Source organism: Heptranchias perlo, chromosome 35, assembly GCF_035084215.1.
Source record: "Heptranchias perlo isolate sHepPer1 chromosome 35, sHepPer1.hap1, whole genome shotgun sequence".
NCBI lineage: Eukaryota > Metazoa > Chordata > Chondrichthyes > Hexanchiformes > Hexanchidae > Heptranchias > Heptranchias perlo.
This window is the reverse complement of record NC_090359.1, coordinates 8,776,133-8,788,608: the sequence shown is the minus strand read 5'-3', so window position 1 is coordinate 8,788,608 and position 12,476 is coordinate 8,776,133. Positions and strand designations below refer to the sequence as shown.

At 45.9% G+C, this 12,476-nt stretch overlaps 1 protein-coding gene across 1 annotated transcript; it reads right to left on the bottom strand.

The window, feature by feature from the left end:
- Positions 1-2,189: 2,189 nt before the first annotated feature.
- LOC137302219 (probable G-protein coupled receptor 139) lies at positions 2,190-7,896 on the bottom strand. Its single transcript, XM_067971876.1, has 4 exons — positions 7,764-7,896; positions 3,192-3,354; positions 2,477-3,080; positions 2,190-2,279 (listed from the first exon to the last, which is right to left on the bottom strand). Exons 1-4 carry the CDS (start codon positions 7,894-7,896, stop codon positions 2,190-2,192), a joined length of 990 nt encoding a protein of 329 aa, XP_067827977.1.
- Between the last annotated feature and the right edge of the window lie 4,580 nt (positions 7,897-12,476).

The window sequence follows — 12,476 nt, the reverse complement described above, 5'->3', positions numbered from 1 at the left end:
TAACAGCACTGTGGGAGAACCGTGACCAAACGGACTGCAGCGGTTCAAGAAGGCGGCTCACCACCACCTTCTCGAGGGCAATTAGGGATGGGCAATAAATCCCGACCTTGCCAGCGACGACCACATCCTGTGAACGAATAAAAAAAAAAGATTGGTCGGAATCTGCAGGGCGATGGAGAAATTCAGGGGAGTTGTATTAATTTTTAGCTCTTTCAAAGAGCCGGCACAGGCACGATGGGCCGAATGTCTTCCTAAAAATCTCTAAACTGTGATAAAATCTGTTCTTCTGCAGCTTTTTAGTCGGGTTAAATTAAACCACACCCGTCAGCGTTCTGGACCCCTGCTTTTTCCGGAGTTGGATTCAGAGTCGTTTTCTATCTATTAGTACTGTACCGGGATCCGAGAGTGTGCTGAATCGAGACCCGGGACTTTTGTACCTGAACCCGGGAGTATGCTGTATTGGGACTCGAGGAATGTGCTGTACCTGGACCGGGGAGTTTCCTGTACCGGAACCCGGGAGTGTGCTGAGCCGAGACCATGGACTGTTGCAACTGGACCCGGGATTGTGCTGTCCTGGGACCTGAGGAGTGTGCTGTACCTGGACCAAGAATTTTCCTGTACCGGGACACGGGAATGTTCTATATGTAGACCAGGGAGTGTGCTTTTCCTGGACCTGAGGAGTGTGCTTTACCTGGACCCGAGGAGTGTGCTGTACCTGGAGCCGAGGAGTCTGCTGTACCTGGACCGAAGGAGTGTGCTTTACCTGGACCCGAGGAGTGTGCTGTACCTGGACCCGAGGAGTGTGCTGTACCTGGAGACGAGGAGTGTGCTGTAGCTGGACCCAAGGAGTGTGCTCTACCTGGACCCAAGGAGTGTGCTTTACCTGGACCCGAGGAGTGTGCTGTACATGGACCCGAGGAGTGTGCTGTACCTGGAGCCGAGGAGTGTGCTGTAGCTGGACACAAGGAGTGTGCTGTACCTGGACCCGAGGAGTGTGCTCCACCTGGACCCGAGGAGTGTGCTGTACCTGGACCCGAGGAGTGTGCTGTACCTGGACCCGAGGAGTGTGCTGTACCTGCACCCGAGGAGTGTGCTGTGCCTGGACTCGAGGAGTGTGCTGTGCCTGGACCCGAGGAGTGTGCTGTACCTGGACCCGAGGAGTGTGCTGCACCTGGACCCGAGGAGTGTGCTGTACCTGGAGCCGAGGAGTGTGCTGTACCTGGAGCCGAGGAGTGTGCTGTACCTGGACTGGGGAGTGTGCTGTACCTGGAGCCGAGGAGTGTGCTGTACCTGGACCCGAGGAGTGTGCTGTACCTGGACCTGAGGAGTGTGCTGTACCTGGAGCCGAGGAGTGTGTTGTACCTGGACCCGAGGAGTGTGCTGTACCTGGACCCGAAGAGTGTGCTGTACCTGGACCCGAGGAGTGTGCTGTACCTGGACCCGAGGAGTGTGCTGAACCTGGACCCGAGGAGTGTGCTGTACCTGGACCGGGGAGTTTCCTGTACCGGGACCCGGGAATGAACTTTACTGGTACAAGGGAATGTGCTGCATGTTGAGCCGGGAGTGCGCTGTACTGGGACCAGGGAATGTGCTATACGTGGACCCAGTAAATGTGCTGTGCCGGGACCGGGGAGAGTGCTGTAACAGGATTCGGGAGTATGTTTTACCGGAAATCGGGAATGGAGCAATGACATTCCTTTCTGATCTGGTCCAGATCTCTGTGTCCTCTAACAATATCTCGAACGGTGCACCAAGTTATCATTGGGCTCAGTGACTTTTAGTTTACTGCCAAATCTGCTTTATTCAACCATAGGTGAATGATACAGAACACCGAGTACGATGAAATATGTTCGCCGTAATCAGTTCAACATCTGCTCAGAAACTCTGACAAAAACATCGAACCAGCTTAGACTGTGGAACAGGGTGGGGTGAGGGTTTGATTGGAATTTAATGAAGAAACACTTATTACTTTTCTCGATCTGTCCCAATGATGGCACACAGATGAATATCCTCCACAGTCTTCTCGCTGCCTTGACTGTTTTCTGGTGTCTATATTCATTTCAAAAAGTCTTCCTTCAAAGAGTGCCAGAGTTCAGAAAACCTTTCAACACTGAGCTACTAAACATCCTCTGTCTGACCGGACATTGTTCAGGAATGGATTATTTTCAGAAAATAATCAAAACAAGGGGTCATTCGCAAAACACCCCGGACTGCGAGCTGAGCACGGGACTGTCTAAAACAGTTAACCGCTCTTGGGCAAGAATATGGCCAAACTGCATCTGCAGGTAGATCATGTATGGGTCATATCTCGTGAAGAATGGCGGCATTAACTTACTTTTAAGACGGGAGCAGAGTGTGAAATGTTTCACAAAGTGGTAAGAGTTAAACAAGCATCATATTAGATTCCACAGAACATGAAACAAAAACACATGAGAATGTGAGAAAGTGTGAGATCTTCTCATCTAATTAATCTAACCATCATTGCGAGGGGATATTTCACTCCATTCTTCAACTCCTCTCTGAATTTCCTTTGGGTCACTGCATAAATAAAAGTGTTCGTGCAGCAACTCAGGAGCTGCAGCATGAAGCCGATTTCTCGTACAAATGTGGGCAGGGGAACAGGATATCCCAAATAATCCAACCGTTTCAATGTAGAACACGTAGTGAACACCACCCATAACAGGATGAAATTCCCCGATATAACAAACAGTACAACGATCGATTTCCTTCGATTCTCCATCTCTGGGTCACTGGAACTCTCCCCACTGCTCGGACCCCGGATTCTCCTGCGGGCTCTGCTGGCCACTAAAATGTGTCTGACCGTCAATACATTGAACAGTACAATCAAAAGAAATGGAATAAATGGTGTTAAAATGTAATGCATTAATTCAACAACAGCCCAGGCCTGCGAATTAGATACGTCGAATCTCACGCGGCAAAACCAGGGAGTATTGGTAAGCCAGTATGAATTTGTATTCAGAAAATACCAGAAAATGTTCTTCAAGCCGCTCAGCACAGTCACTGTTCCAAGAACCACAGCCGCCGTCTTCTCGGTGCAATATTTAGTTTTCAGCTTCTGGCTACAAATGGCCACAAATCGATCAAAGGTGAAAGTGATGGTGAACCAGACAGAACAATCTGTGACTGCATAAAGCAGGACGGCGTGGATATTACACACTCTAATGACCCACAGAAATTTAAATTGTTCCCGATAAACAATAGGAATCTGCCTTAATATCAGATCGACGATAACGACCAGTAGATCCGCCGCTGCCATGGCCACCAGGTAGCGAGTGACGCATTTGGAGAGACCGCACTTTCCCCGAGACAGGATCACAATCGTCACCACGTTAACTGTGAACAAGACGGAAATCGGGAAACGATTCACCAGACTCAGGAAAAATACTAATTTGATGCGTTTCCAGTGAAATAAAGGAGCATGTTATGGAACAGGGACATTAATGTTCTTCACAATAACCTGAAATGCGCCAAGAAATTTGCAGCTTGACTTCGCCTCCAGTGATGGAATCGGATTATTTTAGCTGTGACGGGCTTTGTAATCAGAGTAATGCATCGGCAAATAAGTGAAGCAGCGGAATCGAATTAAATATGATTCAAAACAAAAACTGAATTGGGAATGAACACAGAAATATTCAGTCGGGAAGTGGAAGCTTTATTTGCACCTGAGCCAACGGGGAAAGGAAAAGGTGGACGTTTGTGGGATTGAATTGCAGCCTGTGTGAGTTAGCTGCTGGGTTGATGCAAGTGACTTCAACGTCCCGAGGTGGGGAAGGGATAAAAGGGCCCTGGGAGGAAGAGGAATGGTCGAATCGCTGTTGCCCTTTAATGGAATAGTGAGCTAACAAAACCCATTGTCTGTGCTCATACATTGACGATGGTCACTTGTTCATAGGCATTAAGTTCATCTGTACAATGGCACAAATCAAACCCTCCCATCCAATGTTGGGAACGGAAAGTAGGAATATGGGAACATCGGAATTGCTAGATGAAAAAAGGCTGAGGTCCATCGAGTTCGACCATCCTGGTCGTCACATGATACAACGAAAATAGTTTTGTGACTAATCATTGCAAATATTCTCGATCAATTAACCTACAACAGACCCAGACATGAGGTGAGGATAGCCGCAGTGTTAGAAACTTTCAGGGACCATAGATCCAAAATCATTTTTTCCTCCCAAACATGTTACATTTACTGTATGTCATGTCTCATATTACTCATCTACTGTACCCAAAATGTTATTTTCTGAAAGAAACCTCGATAATTTGCGTTTGAATGAATCAATACTAACTGCTTCCACCGTCTCCTTAAGGAGCCTGTTCCATAGATTGGCCACTCAGACACAGAAATAATGTTTTTGCAGCTTACTTTTGAATTCACCTCCCCCGCCACCACCCACTCTTCAGTTGCAGACTGCGTCCTCTGGTGCTACTGTTCTGAGCAAGCTGAAACAGAAACAGCCTGTCCTGCTCTACATTATCTAGTCGAGAGATAATTACTCCACTTTACTGCTCCTGGTCTAAAATATTACATATTTAATTTCTGTTTGTTTTATATATTAGAAGTGAGGCCCAATCTGATACTCTCCGCCTTGATTTCCAAAGGTTAATCATTGAATGGACGGAGTTACAGACACGCAAAGCTCCATGATCGGCTATTAGATATTCAGGGTCATGTGTGATGTCCCGCAACAAAAATACAAAAGTAGAAAATGATAATATAATGTGGTTAATTTAGCAGGCAAGTTTTCTAATTACATTACAGGTAACACTTGTAACAAGAATCATTCACTTTATATAGTGGAATAATGCGACCGGCAATATAATACACCAACCCACGATTTCAAAATGATCTGAATTCTAGTCAAATAGTTTTAATCTTGCTCTTTTCCTTCAGTGGTGTGAATTGAGTCAGCTTCCAATTTATACAGAGAATAAGACACAATACAATATCGAGTGAGTACACAATCAGATTACGCCCCTTACAATGATTGTGGCTCCTGATCAGAGATACGAAGAACTGTATCAGACAGGCACGGAATTAGATTGTGAATACAGATTAATTTTTGGAAATTTAAACACTAAATCATCGGAATAAAAATAAACATCAGCTCACTTAACCATTCTAAATTAACCATTCAGAAACAGTAACACCAACGTAGAAGATGAAACAGTGGAAAGCGAGAGAGCTGAACCAGATTGGATCATCAATGTATTTGTCATTCAGCTGGTCGGACTGATTTGCGCCTCTAAATAACTAACTGTATCCTGCCGAAATTGAAGACAGTGTGAGCTCATAAAACGTTCCTCACCTGGCACTCGGACACAGGACTTAAAGCAGAATGCACACTTTTAAATAAGAGAATGATCTTGTCAATTGGCCTGTGCTGTATTCTGAAAGAACACCGATATCTTCATAAAATCACCTGAAATGGGACTAATAATGACCACTAAGGACACACTTTTCATTGAACTGACACCAAAGAATGGGAATTCACATTAGTAGAGCATGGGCCATTATCAAACACACACAATAATTGCATTTAGATAGCGCCTTTCACAACCTTGGAGGTTACAAAGTGCTTCACAACCAATGAGGTTTGCAGTGTAGTCACTGTTGGAATGTAGGGAAAGTTATAAAATAAAGAGCTGGACAGGCGGACTAAGATGCCACGTGCAGTTAAACTCGGCTTCCTGAAGTACCAGGTGCAGATAGTAACTTACCCGGGACACCGAACGCAGCCAAGATCGGGTAGTAAATCCTTTGTATATCATAAATTGCCCATAGAATCTGGAGCTTGATCATAAAACTAAGAGACATTATTTCCCCTTCGGTAAGAAGCAATGATTCGATGGTTGGTCCTGATACTGGGAGCAATTCACCGATTGACACATTGAATGGATTTCCCTTAATTATAGCAGAGAGAATGCAACCGGTCAGAAAATGAGGTCCCGCGCTGACTGAGTTTAATTACAGTCACTGAACAAACAGATGAAGTCAACAACTCTCACTCCAATGTCTCTAACAAGAACAGCGGAATTTCCATTCAGGTAAAGCCCCGGAGACCAGGTTAAATGCTGTACCTTCATACACGCATACAAGTACCACAATAAGTTGTATTGGCCACAATTAGTGTAGGATTGGGATTCGATCGCTGATAGGATATGGGCAGCAGAGCTTCACATGATCAGAATTTCATGGACAGTAGATGATTGGAAGCCAATCAGAAGAGCATTGGAATAGTCGATTATGGAGATGAAAATGAAAAATTACCTGTACGGTAGCATTGTGGGTATGTTACTGGACCAGTAATTCAGAGGCCTGGACTAATAATCAGAATACATGAGTTCAAATTTTTCCACAGCAGCTGGGGAATTTAAATTCTGTTAATTAAATAAAATCTGGAGTTAAAAGCTAGTATCAGTAATGGTGACCATGAAACTAGTGGATTGTCCTAAAAATACATTTGGTTCATTAATGTCCTTTCGGGAAGGAAACCTGCCGTCCTTTCCCGGTCTGGGCCTTTATTTGATTCCAGACCCACAGCATTGTGGTTGATCCTTAACAATCCCGGTACAAAATGCCGTTAAGAGAATAAAACCTGTAAGTCCATCCGACCGCGGATCACGAGACACTGGACACGACAAAGGCAAAGGCAAACCAAGCCCAGTGGACCCTGCAAAGTCCTCCTCACTAACACCTGGAGACTTGTGCCAACATTGGGATAGCTGGCCCACAGCCTGACATTGCCATACTCACAAAATCATACCTTTCAGCCAAAGTCCCAGACTACTCCATCACCATCCCTGGGTACAACCCGTCCCAACGGCAAGTCAAACCCACCAGAGGTGGCGACACTGTGGCATACAGTAAGGAGGCAGTGGCGCTGGGAGTCCTCAACATTGACTCGGGACCTCATGATGTCTCATGGCATCAAGTCAAACATGGGCAAGGATAGCTCTTGCTAATTACCACCTACCGCCCTCCCTCAGAAGATGAATCAGTACTCCTCTATTTTGAGCTCCACTTGGAGGGAGAACGGAGGGTAGCAAGGGTACAGAATGTCGTCTGGTTGGGGGACTTTAGTGTCCATCACTAAGAGTGGCTCGGTTGCACCACTACTGACCGATCTGGCCGAGTCCTGAAGGGCATAATTGCCAGACTGGGCCTGCAGCAGGTAGTGAGAGAGCCAACACGAGGGGAAAACCGACTTGACGGCGTCCTCACCAATCTCCCTGTCGCAGATGCATCTTCGCATGGCAGCATTGGTCGGATTGACCATCGCACAGTCATTATGGAGACAATGTCCCGTCTTTACACTGAGGACACCGTCCCTCATTTTGTGTGGCACTACCATCGTGCTAAATGATTCAGAACAGATCGAGCAGATCAAATTGGGCGTCCACGAGGCCCTGTGGGTGATCAGCAGGAGCAGAATTGTATTTCACCACAATCTGTAACCTCATGAAACGAAATATCCCTCACTCTACCTTTACCAACAAGTCAGGGGATCAACCCTGGTTAACTGAGTAGTGTGGAAGAGTATGCCAGGAGCGGCACCAGGCGTACTTAAAAATGAGGTGCTCACCTGGCGAAGATAGAACACGTGACTACATGCATGCTAATAGTGGAAGCAACATGCTATCGTCAGAGCTAAGCGATTCCACAACCAACGGATAAAATAAAAGTTCCGCAGTCCTGCCACGTCCAGTCGTGAATGGTAGTGGTCAATTGAACAACCAACTGGAGGAGGAGGGTCCGTGAACGTCCCCATCCTCAATGATGGCAAAATCGAGCACGTGAGTGCAAAAGTTCAGGCTGAAGCGTTTGCAACAATCTTCATCCAGAAGTGCCGAGTGGATTGTCCATCTCGACATGCTCCCGCGATCCCCATCATAACAGAAGACAGTCTTCAGCCAATTCGATTTACTCCACGTGATATCAGGAAAAGGCTGAGTGCACCTGGTGCAGAGGTTATGGGCCCCGAAAACATCCCGGCTGTAGTGCTGAAAACTTGTGCTTCTGAAGTAGCCAGGCTTCTAGCCAAGCTGTACCAGTGCTGCTACAACACTGGCACCTACCCAACAAAGTAAAAAATTACCCAGGTTTGCACTGTCCACAAAAAGGAGAAGACATCCAATCCAGCCAATTAACGCCCCATCAGTCCACTCTCAATCATCAGCAAAGTGAGGGAAAGCGTCATCGACAGTGCTATCAAGCGGCACTTACTTTCCAATAACCTGCTCACCGATCCTCAGTTTCGATTCTACCACGACCACTCGGTTTGATGCCTCATTGCAGCCTTGGACCAAATATGGACAAAAAAGCTGAATTTCAGAGGTGAGGTGAGAGTAACTGCCCTTGACATGAAGGCAGCATTTGACCGAGTGTGGCACCAAGGAGCCCTAGAAAAATTGAAGTCAATGGGAATCGGGGGAAAACTCTCCTCTGGCTTAAGTCATACCAAGCACAAAGGATGGTTGTGGCTGTTGGAATCCAATCGTCTCAGCACCAGGTCATCGCTGCAGGAGTTACGAAGGGCAGTGTCCACCGCCCAACAATCTTCATCTGCTTCTCTCCATGATTAAGGTCAGAAGTGGGGATGTTCTGTCATGATTGCACAGTCTTCAGTTACATTCCCAACCTTTCAGATAATGATGCAGTCCGTGTCTGCATGGAGCAAGTCCTGGACAACATCCAGGCTTGGGCTGTTCAGTGGCAAGTAACATTCACGCCAGACAAGTGCCAGGCAATGAACATCTCCAACAAGGGAGAGTATAACCACCTCCCCTTGACATTCAACGGCATTAACATCGCCGAATCCCCCACCATCAACCTCCTGTGGGTCACCATTGACCAGAAACTGAACTGGACCAGCCAGATAAATACTGTGACGACAAGAGCTGGTCAAAGGCTGGGCTTTCTGCTGCGAGTGACTCAACTCCTATCTCCCCAATTCCTTTCCACCTTCTACAAGGCACAAGTCAGGAGTGTGATGGAATACTCTCCACTTGCCTGGATGAATGCAGCTCCAACAACACTCAAGAAGCTCGACACCATTCAGGACAAAACAGCTCGCTTAATTGGCACCCCATTCACCCCACCTTAACAATTTACTCCCTCCACCTTCAGCGCACCGTGGCCGCGCTGTGTATCGTCTATAAAATGCACTGCAGCAACTGGCAAAGACTTCTTCAACAGCACCTCCCAAACCCGTGACCTCTACCACCTAAAAGGGCAAGGGCAACAGGCGCATGGGAACACCACCATCTCCACTTTCCTATGCAAGTCACACAGCATCCTGACTTTTAAATAATTCGCCGCTCCTTCATCGTCGCTGGGTCAAAATCCTGGAACTCCGTTCCTAACAACACTGTGGGAGAGCCTTCATCACACGGACTGTAGCGGTTCAAGAAGACGGCTCACCACAACCTTCTCAAGGGCGATAAGGGATGGGCATTAAATGCTGGCCACATCCCCTGACTGAATAAAAAAATGGCAGGGATGAGAGTTTCAGTGGTGGATTGGATGAGGTCAGATTTGAACAGAAGATGCCCATTTCCAAGGTGGAAATGGGCATTTTCTTTTGAACAGGCTGGTGGTGAATCTACTAGATTGGATGGGGTCAGGGAGGATATGGGGTCAGATGCGTAAAACTAGAGAGAGACAGAAGTTCACGAGCAAAGTGCATGGGAGGTGATGTGGGAGGATTGGATTGTTGGATAACGGTCGTTAATGAGAAGGAGGAAGAATCAGAGGCGGCTGAACGGATGGTTAATGACCTCAGTGACCAAGAAATCGACGAGCTCTTTGCAATTGTTCAAAATATAACCTCGTACTCGGGAGTGAATCCAGTGAAACGTTCCCTGTAAGACATATCTTCTCCCTGAGTCAATGATCCCAAAAAGCATTATCATTGAAACTAATCAAGCTTATTGTTTTGGAATCTCTCCTCTACCGTAACCTCTGTTATATTTTCAGAATTTCGCCAATAAATCCTATTAAAAGTCGTGTCATTGACACCATAAAGCCTCTTATTTACGATCGGCATAGCCAAATACATACTGTTTACATAGGAGGGACTTCAGAACTTGTCTTACTAGAGGCAGACACTATTAGACGTGAATGTACGAGAAAAACCGAGATATATAGGCTGGTGATACCGGTCAATCCTGAAAAACCGAGATACATAGGTTGGTGATACCAGTCAATCCCGAAAAACCTAGATATATAGGCTGGTGGCACAAACAAACCGCAACAAACCCAGATATATCGACTGCTAATCCCCGAAAACCCCAATAAATACCGAAATACAGGTTGGTTATTCCAGTAAACAGAATCTTCCCCTACAGGTAGGCTGGTGATCACAGTAACCCCAATAAACTAAGCTATATATCGCAATTAACTCCGATAAAGCCAGGCAGATAGGTTGGTTATCACAGTAACCGAATCATCCCATCGAGATAGGCTGGTGATCCAGGTAAACATCTATAAACTCAAATATTTTTGCTGGTGATACCAGGAAACTGTGATCAAATCGAGATACATAGGCTGGTGATCTCAGTAATCCCCACGGAACCCTGATATATCGGCTGGTGATCCCGTAAAATGCCGATAAAAACATATATAGGCTTGTGAACATTTACCCGAATATATAGGCTGGTGAACGTTGAAAACCCTAATAAATCCAAATATATAGGCAGATGATTCCAGTACACCTGAATAAGCCCAGCCATGATTGGCAGTGATCCCAACAAACACTAATAAACGTAGATATATAAGCTGGTGTTACAACTAAACCGCATTAAATCCATATATCTATTTATATAGGCTGGTTGATCAAAGTTACCGTCAAAAAAACAAGCTCTATACGGTGGTGATCACAATGAACCCCAATAAACCTCGATATATAGGCAGGTGATCCCAGTAGCCTCTGATCAAGACAGATATATTCGTGATCACAGTAACCCATAATAAACCCACCTTCATAGGCTGATGATCACAGTGAACGGTAATAAACTGAGGTATATCCGCAGGTGATCAAAGTAAACCACAATCAACCTCAATATATACAGGCTGGTGATCCCAGTAATCCATAATAAACCCACATATAAAAGCTGGCGAATGCAGTAAACCATGATGAACCCTGTTATACAGGCTGATGGTCGAGTAAACCCGGATAAACCCAAATATCAAAGCTACTATTCGCAGTAAAGCCCTATAAACACCTATAAACCGAGATAGAAAAGCTGGTGATCACAGCAAACCCGATAATGCCAAATATATAAGCTGGCAATCCCAGTAAACCTCAATAAACCCAGGTATTTACGCTGATGGTTCCCAGATAACACCAATCAAACCGAAATGTACAGGCTGATGAAGCCAGTTAACCCAGATGAATTCAGATGTATATGCTGGTGATCTCAGTAAACCCCCACAAACTCAAGTATATAGGCTGGTGTTCCGAGTAAATGCCGATAACCACAGATATATAGGCTGGTGATCATAGTATACCATAATAATGAGGGTATTAGGTGGAATGAGACAGAGAGAGAAAGAGACCTGGCTCAAAAAAGGCAGAATTAGGTACTAAATATTTCTGAATAAAAAGTGTTCAGGAAAGATAGGGAAAGGGAAAAAAAGGATGGGGTGGGGGTGGGTGCGGTGGCGCTATTGGTGAAGGAGAATATTGCAGTGCTGGAGATAGAGGGTGTCTTTGAGCTTTCATGGACAGAATCTATTTGGTTAGAGTTAGGAAACTGTCGAGGTGCCATTACACTCTTAGGTGTAGTCGATAGGCCGCCAACGAGTGGGAAGGATATCGAGGAACAAATTTGCAGAGAAATTAAAGAGACGTGCAAGATTACTGGACTAATAATCCAGAGGCGTGGACTAAAATCCGGAGTCATGAGATCAAATCCCGCCACAGCAGCTGGCGAATTTAAATTCAATTAATCAAATAAAAATCTGCAATTAAAATACTAGTATCAGTAATGGTGGCCATGAAACTACCGGATTGTCGTAAAAACCCATCTGGTTCACTAATGTCCTTCAGGGAAGGAAACCTGCCGTCCTTATCCGGTCTGGCCGATATGTGACTCCAGACCCACAGCAATGTGGTTGATTCTTAATTGCCCTCTGAAATGGCCTAGCAAGCCACTCAGTTGTAAAATCTCGCTACGAAAAGTCATAACAAGGATAAAACCGGAAGGACAAACCGGCATTGGGCCACGAGGCACCAGACACGACAACGGCAAACCAAGCCCTGTCGACCATGCAAAGTCCTCCTCACCAACATCTGGGGACTTGTGCCAAAATTGGGAGAGCTGTACCACCGACTAGTCAAGCAACAGCCTGACATAGCCATACTCACAGAATCATTATTTCAGCAAACGTCCCAGACTCTTCCATCACCATCCCTGGGTACGTCCTGTCCCACCGGCAGGACAGGCCGACC

What these genes read in the sequence shown, in the direction of transcription:
- LOC137302219 (XM_067971876.1), bottom strand. Translation starts at nt 7,896, where the DNA reads ATGTCGAGATGGACAATCCACTCGGCACTTCTGGATGAAGATTGTTGC. An exon ending in CGGGAACAATTTAAATTTCT is followed by an intron (nt 3,081 to 3,191) that starts GTGGGTCATTAG and finishes GGCCATTTGTAG; the next exon opens with CCAGAAGCTGAAAACTAAAT. An exon ending in AATATCCCCTCGCAATGATG is followed by an intron (nt 2,280 to 2,476) that starts GTTAGATTAATT and finishes ATCTACCTGCAG; the next exon opens with ATGCAGTTTGGCCATATTCT.